Source organism: Ylistrum balloti, unplaced genomic scaffold, assembly GCF_031769215.1.
Source record: "Ylistrum balloti isolate Yb309-2 unplaced genomic scaffold, AGI_CSIRO_Ybal_v1 Utg370214, whole genome shotgun sequence".
Classification (NCBI taxonomy): domain Eukaryota; kingdom Metazoa; phylum Mollusca; class Bivalvia; order Pectinida; family Pectinidae; genus Ylistrum; species Ylistrum balloti.
In genome coordinates, this window is record NW_026782182.1 from 760,332 (window position 1) to 783,247 (window position 22,916).

At 38.3% G+C, this 22,916-nt stretch overlaps 1 protein-coding gene across 1 annotated transcript in view; it reads left to right on the forward strand.

Moving 5' to 3' along the window:
• The first annotated feature begins 14,012 nt into the window (after window positions 1–14,012).
• Window positions 14,013–22,916, forward strand: part of LOC132551795 (kinesin-like protein KIF28P) — a 30,462-nt gene continuing 21,558 nt past the window's right edge. The window contains exons 1-5 of the mRNA XM_060215939.1: window positions 14,013–14,057; window positions 17,031–17,234; window positions 17,875–18,007; window positions 18,667–18,746; window positions 18,958–19,069. Coding sequence (XP_060071922.1) covers window positions 14,013–14,057; window positions 17,031–17,234; window positions 17,875–18,007; window positions 18,667–18,746; window positions 18,958–19,069 — 574 coding nt within the window. The remainder of the gene's footprint in view (window positions 14,058–17,030; window positions 17,235–17,874; window positions 18,008–18,666; window positions 18,747–18,957; window positions 19,070–22,916) is intronic.

The window sequence follows — 22,916 nt, forward strand, 5'->3', positions numbered from 1 at the left end:
TTTTCTTATACCTTCCAAATGATATCATTGATCTAACTAAACATATTGCAATTCATCTCGTGCTTTGTGATTCGCTCTAAGAATTTCAAATAGTGTAGCTATGACCTGTTACCAGTGACACTCCTTTACATATGTGACCTCTAGTTTGTCTAAATTACCAGTCGAATCTTCATCTTACTGTGAGAACAAGTGTCTGTTTAAATCTTTACCATCTTGAAAAGTTTCACACATTACGTATGAAATAGAGACAGGCGTACAATGCCCTTATCTCAAGGCTACAGCCACGTTTTTTTTAAATATTCATGTAGTTATTATAGCCCATCCTTTGCTTGTTGTCATTTCATTGTTACAAGAATGTGATCATGCTTACTATTGTTTGTGACGTCATAAGAATGATGCACATAAGAAAGCATGACTGTATTTACTGATTACTTAGAAAATGGTGACGTGTATTAAAACACATTTCTGCAATATTTTTAAGGGGTGTAGAAAATAATGGTAATTAATTATGATACAAAAACATAGATATTGAACCGGGCTATCATCAGACTAGGCAATCTTACTATTTAATGCACATTAAACTCATGAAATTAGCGTTAATATTAAGCACGATGTTTACAGAACCATGAAATCAGACAGGTAATGACACCAACTGAGCTGGGATCTAATAGCACGTATTTTATATTAAAACTTAAAAGACAATTAATGAAGTGGTTTTACAAGGCGTTCCATTAACAACCACCTATAAATGTACATTAACGAAATATTTTTGATAACTTGGACACCGATTTAAATAGTACTGACCTAAAAATGTTCTACGTCGTGGAAGTCTCCGGGTTACTCGATCTCGCCCATAACCAACGTACACTCGTCAGGTTGGCATATCAGTAAATCACAGAAATGGTTTCAATGTGTTACACGAGTTTGATTACCGTTACTGTAAACTCGTGAAAGTAATGAAAGCTTCATTACAACAAATAAGTAATAAACAAATAAATATATACTATCGGTATATGGTAAATATGTGCAAAGTATAATAGATTTTTTTTTATTATTTTCGTCATGAATGGGACAAAGTTTGGCCAACATTGTAATATACTGCTTCTGAGTGTATCCTCCTGTGTTATATTTATACAGAACAAGAAATTTGTTATATAAATATTTTATGTCACATCATCACCGTACTCATATAATATAGAAACCAAGTAACTATATCACTATAGATTGTTCAATTATGACGTCACAGTGCTAATTGCGTCACATGCGTTTAAAAGCATTTTGACTTCACACAGGGAAAAAACGTTAAGTTAGCTTGTAAATATTGTGTATTTCAAGCGTAAATGAACGTTTTGATGAATTTCCTTTTCGAATAGGTGTAACAGGAGTTTATCTTAAGTTGTACAGGCTTATTCAATTACAAGATGACAAGACGTGTTTCATGTCTCAGCTGATGGAGTTTTTGTCCCAGAGGTTTGCCGTAACCGGCGTACCACATATTAATTCATTCAAATAGTGGTACAGTTCTTCTGAAACAACCAGGTATATGAAAAATACGACATTCACTGAATCGTTGAATTCATTAATCTGTGTTATTAAATCGGAACTATTATTCAAATGATTAATAATTATCAGAAGTTGTTTAGAAAGTGTTGTTTTCTTCTGATATTGTTGAGTGATAGCCCGACGTTAAAGCTTAATGTGATTAATGAACATGCATGTACATCATGTGTCTTTTCCAATACCAAATGTAGTTTGATTTTTTTTTTCATTTCAGAATATTTTATAGTCAAGATTTGATTATTGAACAAACTTGACATAAGGCGTAGCCAATTAAAACCATCTCCGTACAATAACAAGCAAGTATATAAAAACATTAATCAGAAAGTCAGTAAATTATAGAACGATATTAAGTAGCACAGAGACTGGAACTTTACAATCTAGAATATGGTTTTGAATAAATAGATAAACAAAAAATGAAAACTAGCATCAGTTATCATTCATGAGTGAAATATATTTTTATAATCATGTGAAGATCAAGTCCAAATGTCCCCTTAAATGGAGGCAGGGACACATATATAAAAGAAACATGTTAAATATATAAGTAAATATACGATAGTGATGCAGACAAAAAAATCATTACCTTGTACTGGAACTACAAGCAAATAGATCGTTACTAAAAACGCTGATAATTTAACGTTCCTAATTCCCGCCATATTGCAAGCTTTCTTCTGTCAATGTGACACCCAAGAATCCTCACTTTACATCATTAAAGGTATGCCCCCACGGAACGCTTAATTGAATGCAAATTAAAACGGAGTTTAACTTCGTTTAGAGCAGATTCCATCAAAGATACCCCATTGAAACATTACTACTATCCATGCTTCTAATAAAAAATATTTTGCTGAGGCAATACACCTGTAAATGACGGACTCAAACCGTCGGGCTCGGCAGGTAAAGCACAAGAATATATGTTAAGTATACAAATATCATAATAAATCTGACATCCACATCCACAGTATCACAAACCTGCTTACAAACAATCGTTTGGTGGATTGTCCAGGCAATAAAATATAGCCATAGCAGAAATCGATTCTAGATCGAACTTGAAAAGCTAGGGGTCATCGTCCTGGCTTTCTTGACACGGTCCTATCCGGTTCATCAACGGTAATATGATAAATACGTGTTAGTGGCTATAGACAAGTCAGGTCTTCCATACTTTCAGTAAATAATTAGTTTATTTGATATAATCAAAGTAACATGTTTATTGTTACTTATAAAAATACTATGGTGCGATCGAGAAACGGAAAATTCACGATTATTATTGGATGTGAAAGATTGAACCGTTATATGAGAAACTCTCGGCTGTCACCGGTTTTCTTGTGTAACCCCAATTTGCATCGGGAATGCTCGGATATAATGTAGTCAACGCATTAAATCAAATAGGTTAGCAAGTTAACATGCATGTATTCGTGCAGATACAGTGTATATATGAATATTTCCGATTTTATCACGAACCTCTTCATCTCACAAACTTGTGCTGGTGCCTTCGTCACTTAAATATTGGATTTATCATCGCGCCACTCTACACGTTATCTTTGTGCAATGTGAATACCATGAACGTTTGCTGGGCTATAGCATTTTGTCTCAATAAAAATATACCTTATAGTCTATGATCAGTCAATATTGTGTCCGCTTAAATCCGGAACAAGGAACATCCCCAGGTTCATCAACAACATCAATGACGTAAAGCAATGTCACTATACCAAAGTAAAATGAAAAAAGGAATAAAATCCAATTAAAGAAAGATTCAAATAAAAGATTTTATGATGGTATTCAGATTTCAACGTAAATGTAATATCCTTAATTAAGTTCACCTATTTGTATTTATTACAAAACCTTGTTAAATTTAATTAAGTTGCGTGATGTGAACACCGTAGGCTGGAAGCATGGTGGGTACTGTATAAAGAGAGTCTTGTAGAGATGAAGGGCTAATGTATTGAATTTCAAAATTTAAAAAAGACATCTGCTCAAGTCTAGACATTTTGTTATCAAATAGTTTGTGAAAGACTCGGAAATATACATCTATAGTTCACTTCTTTTACAAACCCATAAACTTATCGAATATTTTTTCTTTAAGCAGTAAGCTACTATCGGATTATTTATAGCTGCTTACTGTACTGAGAAGCAAATAGTCGATAAATTGATAAATAAATTCGATGTTTTTGTTTGTTTCACCGCGATTACTGTATCATGTGTCACAGGACCCCAGTATTGGGACATAATGACATTTTATATACCGTTATAAAGTAGTGTTATTTATCGATTTTTTCTGCATTGTTTAAATTGTGTTAGTTAGAAGTTTAATTAAATCTATTTGACGTTGGGGCCATTATGTTTACATAACTATACATGTAAGTGACGGTTAATCGTCTATTGTATAGTCTTATCGGGTTGTCCGTCCATTTGTGGTCAAATGTTTCTTACCTGTATTTTCTTGTCATGTTAATGTCTTGTTACATGATTGCATGTACGTCCGCGCACGTGTATGTTTTTTCCACTTCACCTTGACCTTTGGACTTTGACAGACACACTTGGTAATAGTTGGCTGTGAACATCAGTACAAATATCGATAGTTACGTCATTTTACATGGTTTTTACTGATTTATTATAAGATGATCTTTATGTAATTTTCTATAGACCAAAAGGAAACCAACGAGGGAGTAGAGCAGACGAAGGAAGAGCGAGGGAGTAGAGCGGAGGCAGAGTGAGCGAAGGAGTAGAGCGGAGGAAGAGAGAGCGAAGGAGTAGAGCGGAGGAAGGGAGTGCGAGGGAGTAGAGCGGAGGAAGGGAGAGCGAGGGAGTAGAGCGGAGGAAGAGAGGGCGAAGGAGTAGAGCGGAGGAAGGGAGTGCGAGGGAGTAGAGCGGAGGAAGGAAGTGCGAGGGAGTAGAGCGGAGGAAGAGAGAGCGAAGGAGTAGAGCGGAGGAAGAGAGAGCGAAGGAGTAGAGCGGAGCTAGAGAGAGCGAAGGAGTAGAGCGGAGGAAGGGAGTGCGAGAGAGTAGAGCGGAGGAAGAGAGAGCGAGGGAGTAGAGCGGAGGAAGAGAGAGCGAAGGAGTAGAGCGGAGGAAGAGAGAGCGAAGGAGTAGAGCGGAGCTAGAGAGAGCGAAGGAGTAGAGCGGAGGAAGGGAGTGCGAGAGAGTAGAGCGGAGGAAGAGAGAGCGAGGGAGTAGAGCGGAGGAAGAGAGAGCGAAGGAGTAGAGCGGAGGAAGAGAGAGCGAGGAGTAGAGCGGAGCTAGAGAGAGCGAAGGAGTAGAGCGGAGGAAGAGAGAGCGAAGGAGTAGAGCGGAGGAAGAGAGAGCGAGGCAGTAGAGCAGAGGAAGGGAGAGCGAAGGAGTAGAGCGGAGGAAGGGAGTGCGAAGGAGTAGAGCGGAGCTAGAGAGAGCGAAGGATTAGAGCTGAGGAAGAGAGAGCGAAGGAGTAGAGCGGAGGAAGAGAGAGCGAGGCAGTAGAGCGGAGGAAGGGAGAGCGAAGGAGTAGAGCGGAGGAAGAGAGAGCGAAGGAGTAGAGCGGAGGAAGAGAGAGCGAGGCAGTAGAGCGGAGGAAGGGAGAGCGAGACAGTAGAGCGGAGGAAGGGAGTGCGAGAGAGTAGAGCGGAAGAAGGGAGAGCGAGGCAGTAGAGCGGAGGAAGGGAGTGCGAGGGAGTAGAGTGGGGAAAGGGAGTGCGAGAGAGTAGAGCGGAAGAAGGGAGAGCGAGGGAGTAGAGCGGAGGAAGGAAGTGCGAGGGAGTAGAGTGGAGGAAGGAAGTGCGAGGGAGTAGAGCGGAGGAAGAGAGAGCGAAGGAGTAGAGCGGAGGAAGGAAGTGCGAGGGAGTAGAGCAGAGGAAGGAAGTGCGAGGGAGTAGAGCGGAGGAAGAGAGAGCGAAGGAGAAGAGCGGAGGAAGAGAGAGCGAGGGAGTAGAGCGGAGGAAGGAAGTGCGAGGGAGTAGAGAAGAGGAAGGAAGTGCGAGGGAGTAGAGCGGAGGAAGAGAGAGCGAAGGAGAAGAGCGGAGGAAGAGAGAGCGAGGGAGTAGAGCGGAGGAAGGAAGTGCGAGGGAGTAGAGCGGAGGAAGAGAGAGCGAAGGAGTAGAGCGGAGGAAGAGAGAGCGAAGGAGTAGAGCGGAGGAAGAGAGAGCGAGGGAGTAGAGCGGAGGAAGGAAGTGCGAGGGAGTAGAGCGGAGGAAGGAAGTGCGAGGGAGTAGAGCGGAGGAAGAGAGAGCGAAGGAGTAGAGCGGAGGAAGAGAGAGCGAGGGAGTAGAGCGGAGGAAGGAAGTGCGAGGGAGTAGAGCGGAGGAAGGAAGTGCGAGGGAGTAGAGTGGGGAAAGGGAGAGCGAGGGAGTAGAGCGGAGGAAGAGAGAGCGAGGGAGTAGAGCGGAGGAAGAGAGAGCGAAGGAGTAGAGCGGAGGAAGAGAGAGCGAAGGAGTAGAGCGGAGCTAGAGAGAGCGAAGGAGTAGAGCGGAGGAAGAGAGAGCGAAGGAGTAGAGCGGAGGAAGAGAGAGCGAGGCAGTAGAGCGGAGGAAGGGAGTGCGAGGGAGTAGAGTGGGGAAAGGGAGAGCGAGGGAGTAGAGCGGAGGAAGAGAGAGCGAAAGAGTAGAGCCGAAGATGGGAGAGCGAGACAGTAGAGCGGAGGAAGGGAGTGCGAGAGAGTAGAGCGGAAGAAGGGAGAGCGAGGCAGTAGAGCGGATGAAGGGAGTGCGAGGGAGTAGAGTGGGGAAAGGGAGTGCGAGAGAGTAGAGCGGAAGAAGGGAGAGCGAGGGAGTAGAGCGGAGGAAGAGAGAGCGAAGGAGTAGAGCGGAGGAAGAGAGAGCGAGGCAGTAGAGCGGAGGAAGGGAGTGCGAGGGAGTAGAGCGGAGGAAGGGAGAGCAAAGGAGTAGAGCGGAAGATGGGAGAGCGAAGGAGTAGAGCGGAAGATGGGAGAGCGAGACAGTAGAGCGGAGGAAGAGAGAGCGAAGGAGTAGAGCGGAGCTAGAGAGAGCGAGGGAGTAGAGCGGAGGAAGGGAGTGCGAGGGAGTAGAGCGGAGGAAGGAAGTGCGAGACAGTAGAGCGGAGGAAGAGAGAGCGAAGGAGTAGAGCGGAAGAAGGGGTGGGCTTTGTTAACGATTTGATATCAATAAAAATATAGATGCTAGTGAATTAGACAAAACGATGAAATCTGGAATGAAATACAGATAAGGAATAATGATCCTACATTTAATTCTGACCGTTTAATGTCCAGTGGCGGCCATGCCAACCACGCTGGACATCAGGTGTCTTCATCAGCTGTATGATCTGTGTGTGTAGAGTGAGGCTGGTCCGTCTTCGATGGACACTCTTTAGGTGGTATACAACATTAAGATATGAAATAGTTTTTCTCATGAATAAGTCAAATCATTGTTATCACATTAAAATAGCACGTGATAATATCTGGAACGCTCTCCTATTACACGTCCCAGATCTACTATCAATGACGGTGTAACACAGGATTATGGTTATCTGATTCGTTGAGCTTTCAAAAGAATTATGAAGGAAAACATACAATTATTAGTTGATATAATTATATTCGCAAAGAGGAAACTTCCGTAATTTTCAATTGGAGTTACGTCCCTTGTACCACTGTTGCATTTCGAAAATTCTCACTTTTGAGATTTTTCGTCTAGTTTAGAAATTATATGAAAATATCTATTGCAGACGAGTCTATCGGATTGATGACCGCGCCGAAACCACGCTGACACGCATATCCCGTTGTGCATTCATTCGTTAGGCCTTATGTGCCACAAGGCACGAAGTGGATAGGTTATAGGTAACAGGTAACATTCATTGCTACATAGACAGTCATTTTGTGCGCTGGACACTCAATCCTCGTTGGACACTCTTTTCACCCACTGGACACTCATCCCGCCCGCTGGACACTCATTTCATCCGCTGGACACTCATTTCACCCGATGGACACTCATTTCACCCGCTGGATACTCATCCCGCACGCTGGACACTCATTTCACCCGCTGGACACTCATCCCGCCCGCTTGACACTCATTTCACCCGCTGGACACTCATTTCACCCGTTGGACACTCATTTCACCCGCTGGACACTCATCCCGCCCGCTGGACACTCATTTAACCCGCTGGACACTCATTGTACTCGCCGGACACTCATTCCGCCCGCCGGACACTCATTTAACCCGCTGGACACTCATTTCACCCGCTGGACACTCATCCCGCCCGCTGGACACTCATTTCACCCGTTGGACACTCATTGTACCCGCTGGACACTCATCCCGCCCGCCGGACACTCATTCCGCACGCTGGACACTCATTGTACCCGCTGGACACTCACCCGCCCGCCGGACACTCATTCCGCACGCTGGACACTCATTTCACCCGCTGGACACTCATCCCGCCCGCCGGACACTCATTATACTCGCCGGACACTCATTTCACCCGCTGGACACTCATTGTACCCACTGGATACTTATTTCCTTGTGGATGCTCATTTATCCTATTGACACTCATTCCCACAGTGGACACTTATCTCGCCCGTTGTAGGTAATTCTAGAGAATCATATCGTCCATGAATGCCACCTAAAGGCAGTTCATTACACATATTTATCGTTTTTGACATTCATTCTTTGTTTACAGTGTTCCTATAGCTTTGTCAGTTTATGAGTTGGTAACACACAACTGACTTTGGTAAGGTAATACAGGTTTATGAACTACATGTGCATGTATGTGGTAATATACTGGAGTATGAATATATTTAAAGTGACAGTGGAATTTGTAAAAATAATAACAATGACCTAGTAATACCAACCAATTAGAAGTATTCCATCGTTTTACCTTCAATTGATGTTTGCTCACTAAGAAATGGAATCACTGTTGTCCATAAATCTAATGATAGTTGTCTATATTTAGTCTGTGTTGCTGGTAGAGCTGGGACCTGTGGTCCCCATGACATCGTCGTAAGAGGCAACTTAATTAGGGATCTTGATATATATCCGAAAAAAAAAATTTCTTCTTCTGTCTTCCTTGCCACAGCCTCATTTTACCTTAAACTGAGGTCGCCCCTGTGAGGAAGGCCTTAGATCCAGTCCTTGGCCAAGACATACCACAGTTTTTGAAATGGTAGTTACTACTTCTTGCTTAACATGCAGCATGTTGTCCTTCATTGGCACGCTTCAGTAAGCAAACACGTATTCACTACATGCAAGCGACTCGCGCTCAGGGGAGGCCATCCTGAAATAACATAGCTATTGATAGGACGTTAAACCGGTTATAAACCAAAACCAATCTATATATAGTAACTATGATTTTTTGGAAAGTAGCAATGGAATTAGTTGATGCTTTTCTATAAATGGTAACGGTGACCTTCATTCTGGAACGAGCTTTGAAACACAATCAAGTTATTCTCATAGTTGACCTTTGTGTTAGAATCAAATTTTTTAAAGAAAAAGTTAGTGTGTTAGTGTGCATTAGTATACATTCATTTAAAATATCAGCTATTAATTAACTTTGGCGGCGCAACTCAATTTCACTTTTTGTTGTTCGGAAGGATTTCTTCCGCGTCTGTGCCCTGTCCTGTTTTAGCAGTGGATTGTAAATTGTTTTTGAACAAATAGGAGATTGCAATATTTGAAGGAAATATTACTACGATTTACAAAGTATATATATATATTATGTTTGAATAGAAAGCGGTTTATGTTTTATTAAAAATCAAATCTGAAGCGAAAGGAATTTAGAAATACGATCGGCACAAGAAAACATCACGAAATGTACGTTATCGATAAGACAAATATAAAATAAACCAGAAAAATGCCTTGAATTGGTTTCGAATAACTGATGCAAGGGAGATAAATATGTAATTACACTAGGAGCAAACATACCGTATGTGTTAGATACAACTACAACGTATAATGATCTTACATTTACAGTATTTGATGACAGAAATCGATGATGATGATGATGATGATGATGATGATGATGATGATGATGATGATGATGATGATGATTATGATGATGATGTATCGATGCCATGATGATGTATCGATGCCACGAAGATGATGATGATGATGATGATGATGATGATGATGATGATGATGATGATGATGATGATGATGATGATGATGATGTATTGATGTCACGATGATGATGATTATGATGATGATGTATTGATGGCACGATGATGATGATGATGATGATGATGATGATGATGATGATGATGATGATGATGATGATGATGATGATGATGATGAATCGATGTCACGATGATGATGATGATGATGATGATGATGATGATGATGATGATGATGATGATGATGATGATGATGATGATGACGACGACGATGGTGATGTATTGATGACTGATACAGAATACTAGGACAAACAAAAAGTTTTGTTATATTTCTGATTTCCGACAATCGGAATTACCTTATTTTTTTAGCTAAGGGTGATGAGCTGAAGGTGATTTTAGCGAATTTGATGAGATGCTTTGACGTGTTTTCTTACAGTTTTTATATCTAGTTTGTGAAATCTGTTCAAAGTATTACTTTTCACTTTTATCTCGTGGATATATGGTATCCTTCTACATCTACAGAACGTATTAAAAACGAAAAATAGAAAACAGAAACAGAAAAAAAAAATTAAAAATAAAAAATACCCCCCTCCCCCTCCCCCCCCCCCCAAAAAAAAATAAACCCCTCAAAAACAAACCCAAATATTTCCTCCCCCTTTCACAACCCTCCCCCTTTCACAACCCTCCCCCTTAGCACAACCCTCCCCCTTAACACAACCCTCCCCCTTTCACAACCCTCCCCCTGTCACAACCCTCCCCTTAAAATGGAAAGAAAACCATAAAAACCGCCTGGGATAAGAGTATTAGTAATGAGAAGAATACTGGAGTAAGATTTTATTTGGTTTGTTACTAATTACTTCCTATCGACTCAGCTCGATACAATGTCTGCTATGATTAGCCGACCCAGCTAAATAGGATAAATAATAATGACATGAAGTTACGCTTTTTGGACGGCATTTTGATTTGACTGTATTTAGAAGAGTTACTGTCCCTATTTTTTTCCATGATGTAAATTTGTCTGGAGATCTCTGTTTTCACTTTATTTCCTTCAAACCTGTTAAGATTTATAGCTATGACAGGAAATTGTGGTCCCTACACTGCTGTAGATTAGATAAAACTTTTAAAGGAGTAATTGCCCTTTGCTTTCTTCAGCAGTTTAACTTTTTATGAAGATCTGGTCCTCAAGTTTTTCACCAATAACTCTGATAGTTCATAGGCTTAATAAACATTAGATAAAATTGAATTTTTCTTATTGGCATTCTGATTTTACAACTGTTGGAAAAGTTATAAGTTATTGCCCTTTGTTTTTATCATTTAAAAAAAATCCAGACTTATTACCTTCTTCAATTTTAATCAAATGTTTAAAACTGTTGTGCTCCCACCCCCTTGGTGTTGTAACGTATTACTACCATTTTCGACCCCCCCCCCCCCCCTTGGTTTTGTAACGTATTACTACCATTTTCGACCCCCCACCCCCTTAGTGTTGTAACGTATTACTACCATTTTCGCCCCCCCCCCACCCCATTGGTGTTGTAACGTATTACTACCATTTTCGACCCCCCCCACCCCCTTGGTGTTGTAACGTATTACTACCATTTTCGAACCCCCACCCACTTGGTGTTGTAACGTATTACTAGCATTTTCGAACCCCCCACCCTTGGTGTTGTAACGTATTACTACCATTTTCGACCCCCCCCCCACCCCCACCCTTGGTGTTGTAACGTATTACTACCATTTTCGACCCCCCCCACCCCCTTGGTGTTGTAACATATTACTACCATTTTCGACCCCCCACCCCCTTAGTGTTGTAACGTATTACTACCATTTTCGACCCCCCACCCCCTTGGTGTTGTAACGTATTACTACCATTTTCGACCCCCCCCCCCCCACCCCCCACCCCCCCCCACCCCCTTGGTGTTGTAACGTATTACTACCATTTTCGAACCCCCCCACCCCCTTGGTGTTGTAACGTATTACTACCATTTTCGACCCCCCCCCCAACCCCCTTGGTGTTGTGGTGTTGTAACGTATTACTACCATTTTCGACCCCCCCCACCCCCTTGGTGTTGTAACGTATTACTACCATTTTCGAACCCCCACCCACTTGGTGTTGTAACGTATTACTAGCATTTTCGAACCCCCCACCCTTGGTGTTGTAACGTATTACTACCATTTTCGACCCCCCCCACCCCTTGGTGTTGTAACGTATTACTACCATTTTCGACCCCCCCCCACCCCCTTGGTGTTGTAACGTATTACTACCATTTTCGACCCCACCCCACCCCCTTGGTGTTGTAACGTATTACTACCATTTTCGACCCCACCCCACCCCACCCCCTTGGTGTTGTAACGTATTACTACCATTTTCGACCCCACCCCACCCCCTTGGTGTTGTAACGTATTACTACCATTTTCGACCCCCCCCCCCTTGGTGTTGTAACGTATTACTACCATTTCGATATGTATATTCTTTTTAATGAAGCAAATCTTGAATATTTATTTGGCGTGGTACTGGCGTGTATTGTTTCACTCAGCAGTATTCTAATTAAAGATGAAAAGAAGAGAGAAAAAAAAACAAGTCTTCATTCTTCCCTTATTGTTATTGATCGTGAAGTTTTAAAACAATCATAAAAGCCGTTTTTGATACCCGTTCTTTCGCTAATATTAATCTTAACTTGTCCATATCATTAACTTGTCCGTTTAACAAAATTTAATAAATAATATGCAATTTCCATCACAAATGGTTGCATGACAATCGTCAAGACAACGGTGATAATTAGATATGATAGAAGCATGTTGACGTCACAACCATTTGAAGCGATTTGTCAGGTATTATTTGAATGCACTGTTGTTACACGTCCAGCTTTGTGGACAATGTTTATGGTATTTTCGGTAGTTCAAAATCTCGTGAAATTATAAAACAAAATATTTACATGTACGTAAACAGTGCTCACATTTCCTAAGGTGGTTGAACCGTCTATGTTAAGATGACAAAGCGCTACGTATACATGTACAATTACAGGTAATGATCACCAGCTGCTGATCGCATTTAAGGGTCAATAATCAGGCGACGCTCTGAGACGAATAACAATGACTCGGTGCACGTATTTTGAAATACATTGAATGTATATCTATATATATATAGGTAATTTAAATCTACTACATAATCGGGTGGGCGTACGTCAGGCAGGGTTTGTTACCACAACTGTACTGAACAACAAATGGGAATACCCGAGGCCAACAATGGGGTGGGCGACACAACACGTTATCTATTTGTTTGGACTATCAAGGGTATGTGTGAGTGTATATATGTAATTCAAAAATATAAAAGCTTTGTGTATCGTATATATAGAAAATTAAAACATTAACATGGTAAATAAAATCGTATGAAATCGTTAACGTTTTCCGGCCTTGTGGCCATCTTCAGGCGTTATATATATATATATATATATATAATCTTCAATACTCCAGGGGTACCTAGTATGTATATATGTATCCAATACATTATGTACATGTTAGATACATTAATTGATATATATATATATAAGGTATTAAATGTGATGAAAATTACTTGTGTATATGAAAAAAGGCAACAGAAGATTCTAATGGAACTGTCCTTCCAGATTTGAATATAGTAGAGACAGCTTGATGTTCTTCTTTTTTGTTAAGCACAGAAACGCACTCAAGCATCTTGCATACGTATTAAAGCTTGAGATCTTATGGTCTGTACGTGTTTTTGCATAAGTGTGCGATTTCGCAAGACTTCGCATCACAGGGACTCGACACGGTTACCTTATTCTCTACGGTCAATATAAATAGGAATTCGAACCAAGTCCCTGTGTTTCATAAAACATTTATGAAATAACATTGACAATAAAAGAGATTATATATATATGACAAACATGCATTCAATGAACACGATGGAAAAATACAAGTCGTTATTAGTATATATGGATGCGATATCTACCTGTATACTGAATAATACATCTGTATTGAAGAACCAGAATATACGTGTCAGTACCTACAATTTATACATCGTACGAATAGTATGTAGTGTCTGCACGAGGTACATGTACATAACAAACGTACGATAAGATCGTTCGAATTTATCTTATATTTCACGATAAATAAGTTTAGGAAATGCACATTTAGATAAGGTAAATAATTAATTGCCTAAATGGTTGAGAGGTGCACCATTATAATTCCCCTTACACGGGCCCCGTTCTATATTTAACTGGTTGTTGAGATTCCAGTACCATGCACGCTATTGACAAGTACCTTAGCAACCAATCACGTTTACAAACACAGGCGATATAAACATGGCGGATCATTTAGCCGGCTGACTTGTGGGATTTTCATATCGCTGGACATTTTTGCATTTGTGAGTAATATCAGACATTAAAACACATAGGAGTAGCACCCACAAACATCCAACATGCCTGAGGAGAACGTGCGAGTTGCAGTTAGGGTTCGCCCATTCATATCCTTTTTTTATCACAACACGAAAAGTGACTCGGAGAGTTTGACAGGTGCTGTCAAAAAGGCTCGGAACTATTACGGTATGAAGGCTACAGTTAAATTCACAAAGTTTTCAAGGCTTTTGGTGAAATATGTTTAATTGCCGTTTTATGTTATATATATGTGTGTTTTATAGTGTTTACTTTGCATGTTCTTGTTGTTGATAAAAAAAAAAACTTTGCGAGTAGGTTTCGTAGCAAATTAGTAATACTGATATTGTTCTTGTGATGTAGAAGTACTTTAGCGTGTGTGGTGTTTTTTTTTTAGAAAATGTTGTCTGTTAATGTTATTATCACACACCTCCATCATTTCATGCAATCTAATTAGTTCCCTACCCCGGCCCCCCAACTCGGTCCCTTCCACACCCCAATCCCTGAATTGTCTCCCTTTATAATAGTCACAAACCTGTGTTTCCTGTGACCCCAACACCAGCTGTTAAATATTAAACAGAAGAATAACTAACATCAGTTTTTTGGGCCAGAATTGGTCCATCAAAATATCTTAATCTGGTGTTGAGGTAAGAAGAAATTCAGACATCGTGCTACCTTGTCTGAGGGGTTCTCTCCTGATGATACTGGACTGTCGTATGGACATGTAAAATAGATGGTGACAACCATTTGCAAAACTGACTAGCCAGACCCTAGGAACAAGTGTAGAAATTATTCATCCCGCTCTCCAATACTAGTGTTTAAACACATCCTAGCTAGTGAGAACAACCATACACTGTCTCTTTCTTTCAAACTGACAGGGTAATTATACTGTAATATGTTATAATTCAAGGTGTGTGTGTATCTCATCCAATATGTAACTAGTATGTCCCCGTTTTATCATCAAAGTTCCATGATAATATTTGTGGAGAAAAGTGAGAATCAATTAGGCAATTACTACATTCAGCTGTGACATCATAATGTTGACATCGAGGGAATTTCAGATACACTTGTTATTTGATCTTATGACAATGAAGCAGACAGAGAATGATAATTAATTATATAATGTTATATCTACACAGTATTTTATTTATGTTACAATGATAGATTACAGATGACCGTTGAATTTTTCAATCTAATTAGAAATGTATATTGTTCTACTTTAATTCTTTTTGTTCAGGACTGCAAATGTAGAGATCTTTGGCAGATATACAAATGTGCATTGTGCATAGATATTGTACCTGCCCTAAAGATCTCCTGGTCCTGAATATACCATCAAAACCTGTCTCTAAAGGTCACCCATACATAATATATAGCTGCATATAAGGTCACCTATATATATAATAGATACCTGTCTATTAAAAACAACTGTATAATGCAGATACCTGTCTATAAAGACCACCTGTAATTAACAAATACCTATCCGTAAAGGCCACCCATATGTAAGAAATGTCTGTCTATAAAGGCCTATGTTTTCCTTTCCCATTGTAACACAATCCATAGTTATTGTACCTCTAAATCAAGGCCACTTTTCTCCCTTGAGTGGTCTTTCTAGGCAGCTTTGTCTATTATTACAATAGGTTGAAAATGATGTAGATGTGTCAAAACTGTCATAGGCTTTGTTTCCTATAATTTGGAGTGTTTTATGTTACTGATCCCTTGTCAATTATATCACAGAAAATGACATACTTGTCTGAAGCTAATGTGATAATTATCTAAGTAGATTATATCATTTATCTTTATTGATTGTGTCCTTGACATTGGCAGGGAATATAACAAAATATAACATACACATACTCTATTTGGTCTAATACCTTACTATTTCATTTTTAAAAGTTCATACAATCAACATTAAAGTGACTCCTTTTTATAGATAAATTTCACTGCAATATTTTCTGTACTGAAATGTGTAGCATTGTCACAAACAATATTCCCAGAACAGAACAGTTTCATTTGTGTATCATCTGCTCATATCTATTTCTTAAATTTAATTTTTTGTGAAATATTTTGCAGAAATGTAAAGATATATACATCTTATGTGCCTCTGATTTCTTAACAAAACTATATAGAGCAAGCTGACAAGCTTACATATCAGAACATAATCCTAAACAAGTACTTCAAACTACTGGTTTCTGAATAGATATAACAAGGCCATCCTTGGATCATCATAGCTTTGTGAAATGTATTTTTGGAATACCTTCGATGGCCACATAGGTAATATATTGCACATTGAATTTAACTTTCATTTTCTTGATAGTGATAATCCTGTCTGTCTTTAAACACTAAAGCATCCACAGTTGATATAGTATTCAAGAATGATATGCCCATGATATATATTTTGTTAAAGACCTAAACTGCAAAAGGAGAAAATCATAGCACAAGTGTTTTTAATATACATATAGACTGATAAACAAGATGAGGAAGTTTGATGGTTGTCCTCAAAGTCTCAATCTGGAAATATTCTTTTTCCAGTGTGATATAAAGTTTGGTGTGTTTAATACTGGTCACTGGTTTTCATTGTCACTCTATTTCTCGCTTTGAGCAGGGGACACTACTTTCATCCTGTTTTATATGGCAAGTGATGTAGTTTGATCATAAGATGTGAACCCTTCCAGAACACCTGGTCTTATTCTTCTGGTTCTAGAGTCTCCATGTAGATCCTTCCTTCAGTCATATTTTACCCTTACTTTACTAGTTTATATTGGAATCCTGCTCTTGTATGCTGATTTGATGTAATTGATAAAATTGCAATTTTGAATTCTTATTTGCTGCTTATTTTGTGAAATTGGTATAAACGGCTTGTAACAGATATGTATTTACATTTGACATTGTAAAGTACTTAAGAAAATGAAGCCAAATTACTTAGTATTTTGAAGTTGGGATAGATTTCCTTCAGTGGATTTATTTTGATATTTTAATTGGTAATGCTATCCAAACTTCTTTTTTTACTGTTAATATATTTTTGTGTGTGAAGGTATTTCAATCTTACTTTCCTTAACACTGCGTACAACTCTCGAGAGAAAACTCTCAACTCCACGCTTATCATTGATATGAATGGTAACACAACACAAATAACAGATCCATCAGGGAACGACGAACCTCGCAAATTTACCTTTGACTTCAGCTACTGGTCACATGACGGCTGCAAGGAAAACAATGGCTATTATGAACCTGACCCATCAAAACCAAATGGCAAAAAGTTTGCTGATCAGGTATGGAAGTAGCTGTTACAATTAGACCCTGATAGGGAAAATAGAGCTAATTCTTTAATATCATTATCTTTTAGGAATGATTTTACTCAGATTTGGTCTGAATCATTCTTGAGTGAAGGGGGAATCACTTTTGTAAATGATTGGTTTTAGCTCCCTTGAGCAGGAAGGGCAGCAGGGGCAGGAGGAGCAGGAGGGGATTAGTGGAAAAAGATCAAATTCTTTAAAGTAAATTCTTATTTTGTAGGAATTCCTGGGTTCTGTTCCAGTTTAGTCTGTGTCATGCTTAAGTGAAGGGGATCGATTTAGTATGTTTTTAGTTTAGTTTTTTAGTTGTTTCTGACCCCTTGGGGTTGGAGGGATGGGGCCAAATAATCGAAATAGAGCAAATTCTTTGAAACATCCCATTTCTGTAGGAATGGAAGCCATCTTTGATGAAGAGAACTTAGTTTTGTACAAACAGTGCATCTAAACCTATTGTGTGAGCAGGGGCAAACCTTTAATGGGGAAATTGATACAAGTGTTTTAAATACTTTTCCTTTAGTTTAAGTTAATCAATTTTAGCAAAATAAACCAGGTGAGTTAGACAGGCTCTATGGGCCTCTTGTTACTCAAAACTATAATGGAATTATTTTGATTTCAGAAAAGTGTGTATAATGATTTGGGAGTGGGTGTATTGGAGAATGCCTGGGGAGGATATAACTCAACATTATTTGCCTATGGACAGACAGGCTCAGGAAAAAGTTGGTCCATGGTGGGATATGGTGTCAACAAAGGTATGTTTACAATATAAGTAAAAACTTAAAGGCGACAGCATTCTTTAATTCATGTTACAGGTGTGCAAGAATTAAACAATGCAGCCAATCTGTGTATGAACGTATACAAAATAAACAAGATGGTCTATGCTCTAAAACCTATAGCTTTGTAAGCACAGTTTTATTTATTTGTTTTTTTTTTTATCTCTTGAGTTTCTGTATTGGGCTCCAAAACCCACCTTAGATTTTAAAAACTGTATGGTATGCTTGTAATGAATGAAAGAACATGTTGTTGTAAAGAAATTGTATGGTTGGTGACCAATCATAATATCAAAGACCCAACTATATACAAGCTGGGTTGCTGTTTGGCTGGGGTTTGGAATCTACTGATATAATATTGGACATTTTGTACAGGAAGATAAACATGAAATGATGTTATATATACTGAAATCGTTATAATTCAATATACAGAGTTAAGGCCCTTTTTTATGGTGTTGTGTTTGACTTTATACAGACTGTATCTAATAAATATTCTGTGATACACCTATATATATTATACAGAATTATTCAGGTATTTGTACATGTAGCTTAAATGCATGTACATATGTTTTAGTGGCTATTCAAATTAAATCTAGAAATGCAATCACTGTATGATCAAGTCCAATTTCTTTTCATTACAGGAATTGTACCCATGTTTTGTGACAATATCTTCCAGCAGATCAACGACAAAAAAAATTCTGGTGATAAAACAGAATTTGAGGTAAGATTTTGTCTAATATTGTTAATTTCCCAAGAACACCTTGGTTTTGTTGGAAAAAAACTCTTCAGCTTTAAGCTACACCAGTTCTGTATCTTTGGAAGATACATGTGGACAAATTTGGTCCACTGTTACAGCTCAGCCTCATGTAATGTTGCTAGTAAAAACTACACAATGGTTCAATATTTAACATACCAAATATTATGTTTCTCAGGTAACCTTCAGTATGCTGGAAATCTACAATGAACAGGTCCGAGATTTATTGTCAAAATCATCAAGCCGTGGAGGACTTAAAGTAAGACAGCATCCTAAACAGGGTTTCTACGGTAAGTCATTCTCTGTATAATGTGTTAAAAGTATACCAGGTTAAGTCACTCTGTATGATGTGTTAAAAGTATACCAGGTTAAGTCACTCTGTATAATGTGTTAAAAGTATACCAGGTTAAGTCACTCTCTGTATAATGTGTTAAAAGTATACCAGGTTAAGTCACTCTCTGTATAATGTGTTAAAAGTACACCTGGTTAAGTCACTCTGTATGATGTGTTAAAAGTATACCAGGTTAAGTCACTCTATATAATGTGTTATACCAGGTTAAGTCACTCTCTGTATTATGTGTTAAAAGTATACCAGGTTAAGTCACTCTCTGTATAATGTGTTAAAAGTATACCAGGTTAAGTCACTCTGTATAATGTGTTAAAAGTATATCAGGTTAAGTCACTCTCTGTATGATGTGTTAAAAGTATACCAGGTTAAGTCACTCTGTATAATGTGTTAAAAGTATACCAGGTTAAGTCACTCTGTATAATGTGTTAAAAGTATACCAGGTTAAGTCACTCTCTGTATAATGTGTTAAAAGTATACCAGGTTAAGTCACTCTGTATAATGTGTTAAAAGTATATCAGGTTAAGTCACTCTCTGTATGATGTGTTAAAAGTATACCAGGTTAAGTCACTCTCTGTATAATGTGTTAAAAGTATACCAGGTTAAGTCACTCTGTATAATGTGTTAAAAGTATACCAGGTTAAGTCACTCTGTATAATGTGTTAAAAGTATACCAGGTTAAGTCACTCTCTGTATAATGTGTTAAAGTATACCAGGTTAAGTCACTCTGTATAATGTGTTAAAAGTATACCAGGTTAAGTCACTTTCTGTATAATGTGTTAAAAGTATACCAGGTTAAGTCACTCTCTGTATAATGTGTTAAAGTATACCAGGTTAAGTCACTCTGTATAATGTGTTAAAAGTATACCAGGTTAAGTCACTTTCTGTATAATGTGTTAAAAGTATACCAGGTTAAGTCACTCTCTGTATAATGTGTTAAAAGTATACCAGGTTAAGTCACTCTGTATAATGTGTTAAAAGTATACCAGGTTAAGTCACTCTGTATAATGTGTTAAAAGTATACCAGGTTAAGTCACTCTCTGTATTATGTGTTAAAAGTATACCAGGTTAAGTCACTCTGTATAATGTGTTAAAAGTATATCAGGTTAAGTCACTCTCTGTATGATATGTTAAAAGTATACCAGGTTAAGTCACTCTCTGTATTATGTGTTAAAAGTATACCAGGTTAAGTCACTCTGTATAATGTGTTAAAAGTATACCAGGTTAAGTCACTCTCTGTATGATTTGTTAAAAGTATACCAGGCTAATTTGTGTTTGACCAAATGCAGATTTTCCCCTATCTGGTTACTACTAAAGTGGATGGTCATTATGTAAAGCCCTGCCTCTTTATGTCAGATGCCCTATAGTTATTGCTCTGTTCGTCCGTGCATGCGTCTGTGCATTCATGCATTTGAAACATGTGGGTGTCCACTTCATTACTTTGCAATCATTTATAGCAGAGCTAGGGAACTTTGTATAGTTGTTAACCATTATCAGACAATGTGTCGCATATCAAATTTTTGTTTGTCCTCTAAAGGTCACATTTTCTAACTTAGTTTTTTTTTTTAACCCTTTATTGAACTATACAAAGTTTTGTCTCCTTCATCATGTTGTAACCTGTTAAGCTATTGTAGAGGTATAAAACTTTGCCTAATTATCAGCCACTATGAGAAGATGAGTTGTATAATTAATTTGTCTAACACTTCAGAGGTCTAGGTCTCAAAATCCTAATGCTTGTCATGTTTTTTTTTTTTTTTTTTAACTTGAACCTCAATATTGCCCACATATGTGTCTGTCAAAAGATAAACACATATTCATGTCCACTTGGAATAATGTAACCCTAACATAAAGGTCTTATATCTATTATTCTCCTGAATTTCTTAATTTCTTATTTAGACGAAATGCTAACTTTGATGTTTGCTGGTATTGTTGGTAGATTGAGTCAGAAGGTTGTTGATGTTTGTTGGTAGATTGAGTCAGAAGGTTGTTGATGTTTGTTGGTATTGTTGGTAGATTGAGTCAGAAGGTTGTTGATGTTTGTTGGTATTGTTGGTAGATTGAGTCAGAAGGTTGTTGATGTTTTTTGATATTGTTGGTAGATTGAGTCAGAAGGTTGTTGATGTTTGTTGGTAGATTGAGTCAGAAGGTTGTTGATGTTTGTTGGTATTGTTGGTAGATTGAGTCAGAAGGTTGTTGATGTTTTTTTATATTGTTTGTAGATTGAGTCAGAAGGTTGTTGATGTTTGTTGGTATTGTTGGTAGATTGAGTCAGAAGGTTGTTGATGTTTGTTGGTATTGTTGGTAGATTGAGTCAGAAGGTTGTTGATGTTTGTTTTTATTGATGGTAGATTGAGTCAGAAGGTTGTTGATGTTTGTTGGTATTGTTGGTAGATTGAGTCAGAAGGTTGTTGATGTTTTTTTATATTGATTGTAGATTGAGTTAGAAGGTTGTTGATGTTTGCTGGTATTGTTGGTAGATTGAGTCAGAAGGTTGTTGATGTTTGTTGGTAGATTGTGTCAGAAGGTTGTTGATGTTTTTTGATATTGTTTGTAGATTGAGTCAGAAGGTTGTTGATGTTTGTTGGTATTGTTGGTAGATTGAGTCAGAAGGTTGTTGATGTTTGTTGGTATTGTTGGTAGATTGAGTCAGAAGGTTGTTGATGTTTGTTTTTATTGATGGTAGATTGAGTCAGAAGGTTGTTGATGTTTGTTGGTATTGTTGGTAGATTGAGTCAGAAGGTTGTTGATGTTTTTTTATATTGATTGTAGATTGAGTCAGAAGGTTGTTGATGTTTGTTGGTAGATTGAGTCAGAAGGTTGTTGATGTTTGTTGGTAGATTGTGTCAGAAGGTTGTTGATGTTTTTTGATATTGTTTGTAGATTGAGTCAGAAGGTTGTTGATGTTTGTTGGTAGATTGAGTCAGAAGGTTGTTGATGTTTGTTGGTAGATTGAGTCAGAAGGTTGTTGATGCTTGTTGGTAGATTGAGTCAGAAGGTTGTTGATGTTTGTTGGTATTGTTGATAGATTGAGTCAGAAGGTTGTTGATGTTTGTTGGTATTGTTGTTAAATTGAGTCAGAAGGTTGTTGATGTTTGTTGGTAGATTGAGTCAGAAGGTTGTTGATTTTTGTTGGTATTGTTGGTAAATTGAGTCAGAAGGTTGTTGATGTTTTTTTATATTGATTGTAGATTGAGTCAGAAGGTTGTTGATGTTTGTTGGTATTGTTGGTAGATTGAGTCAGAAGGTTGTTGATGTTTTTTTATATTGTTGGTAAATTGAGTCAGAAGGTTGTTGATGTTTGTTGGTAGATTGAGTCAGAAGGTTGTTGATGTTTGTTGGTATTGTTGGTAGATTGAGTCAGAAGGTTGTTGATGTTTGTTTTTATTGATGGTAGATTGAGTCAGAAGGTTGTTGATGTTTGTTTTTATTGATGGTAGATTGAGTCAGAAGGTTGTTGATGTTTGTTGGTAGATTGAGTCAGAAGGTTGTTGATGTTTGTTGGTATTGTTGGTAGATTGAGTCAGAAGGTTGTTGATGTTTGTTGTTTGAGTCAGAAGGTTGTTGATGTTTGTTGGTATTGTTGGTAGATTGAGTCAGAAGGTTGTTGATGTTTGTTGGTAGATTGAGTCAGAAGGTTGTTGATGTTTGTTGGTATTGTTGATAGATTGAGTCAGAAGGTTGTTGATGTTTGTTGGTAGATTGAGTCAGAAGGTTGTTGATGTTTGTTGGTATTGTTGGTAGATTGAGTCAGAAGGTTGTTGATGTTTGTTGGTAGATTGAGTCAGAAGGTT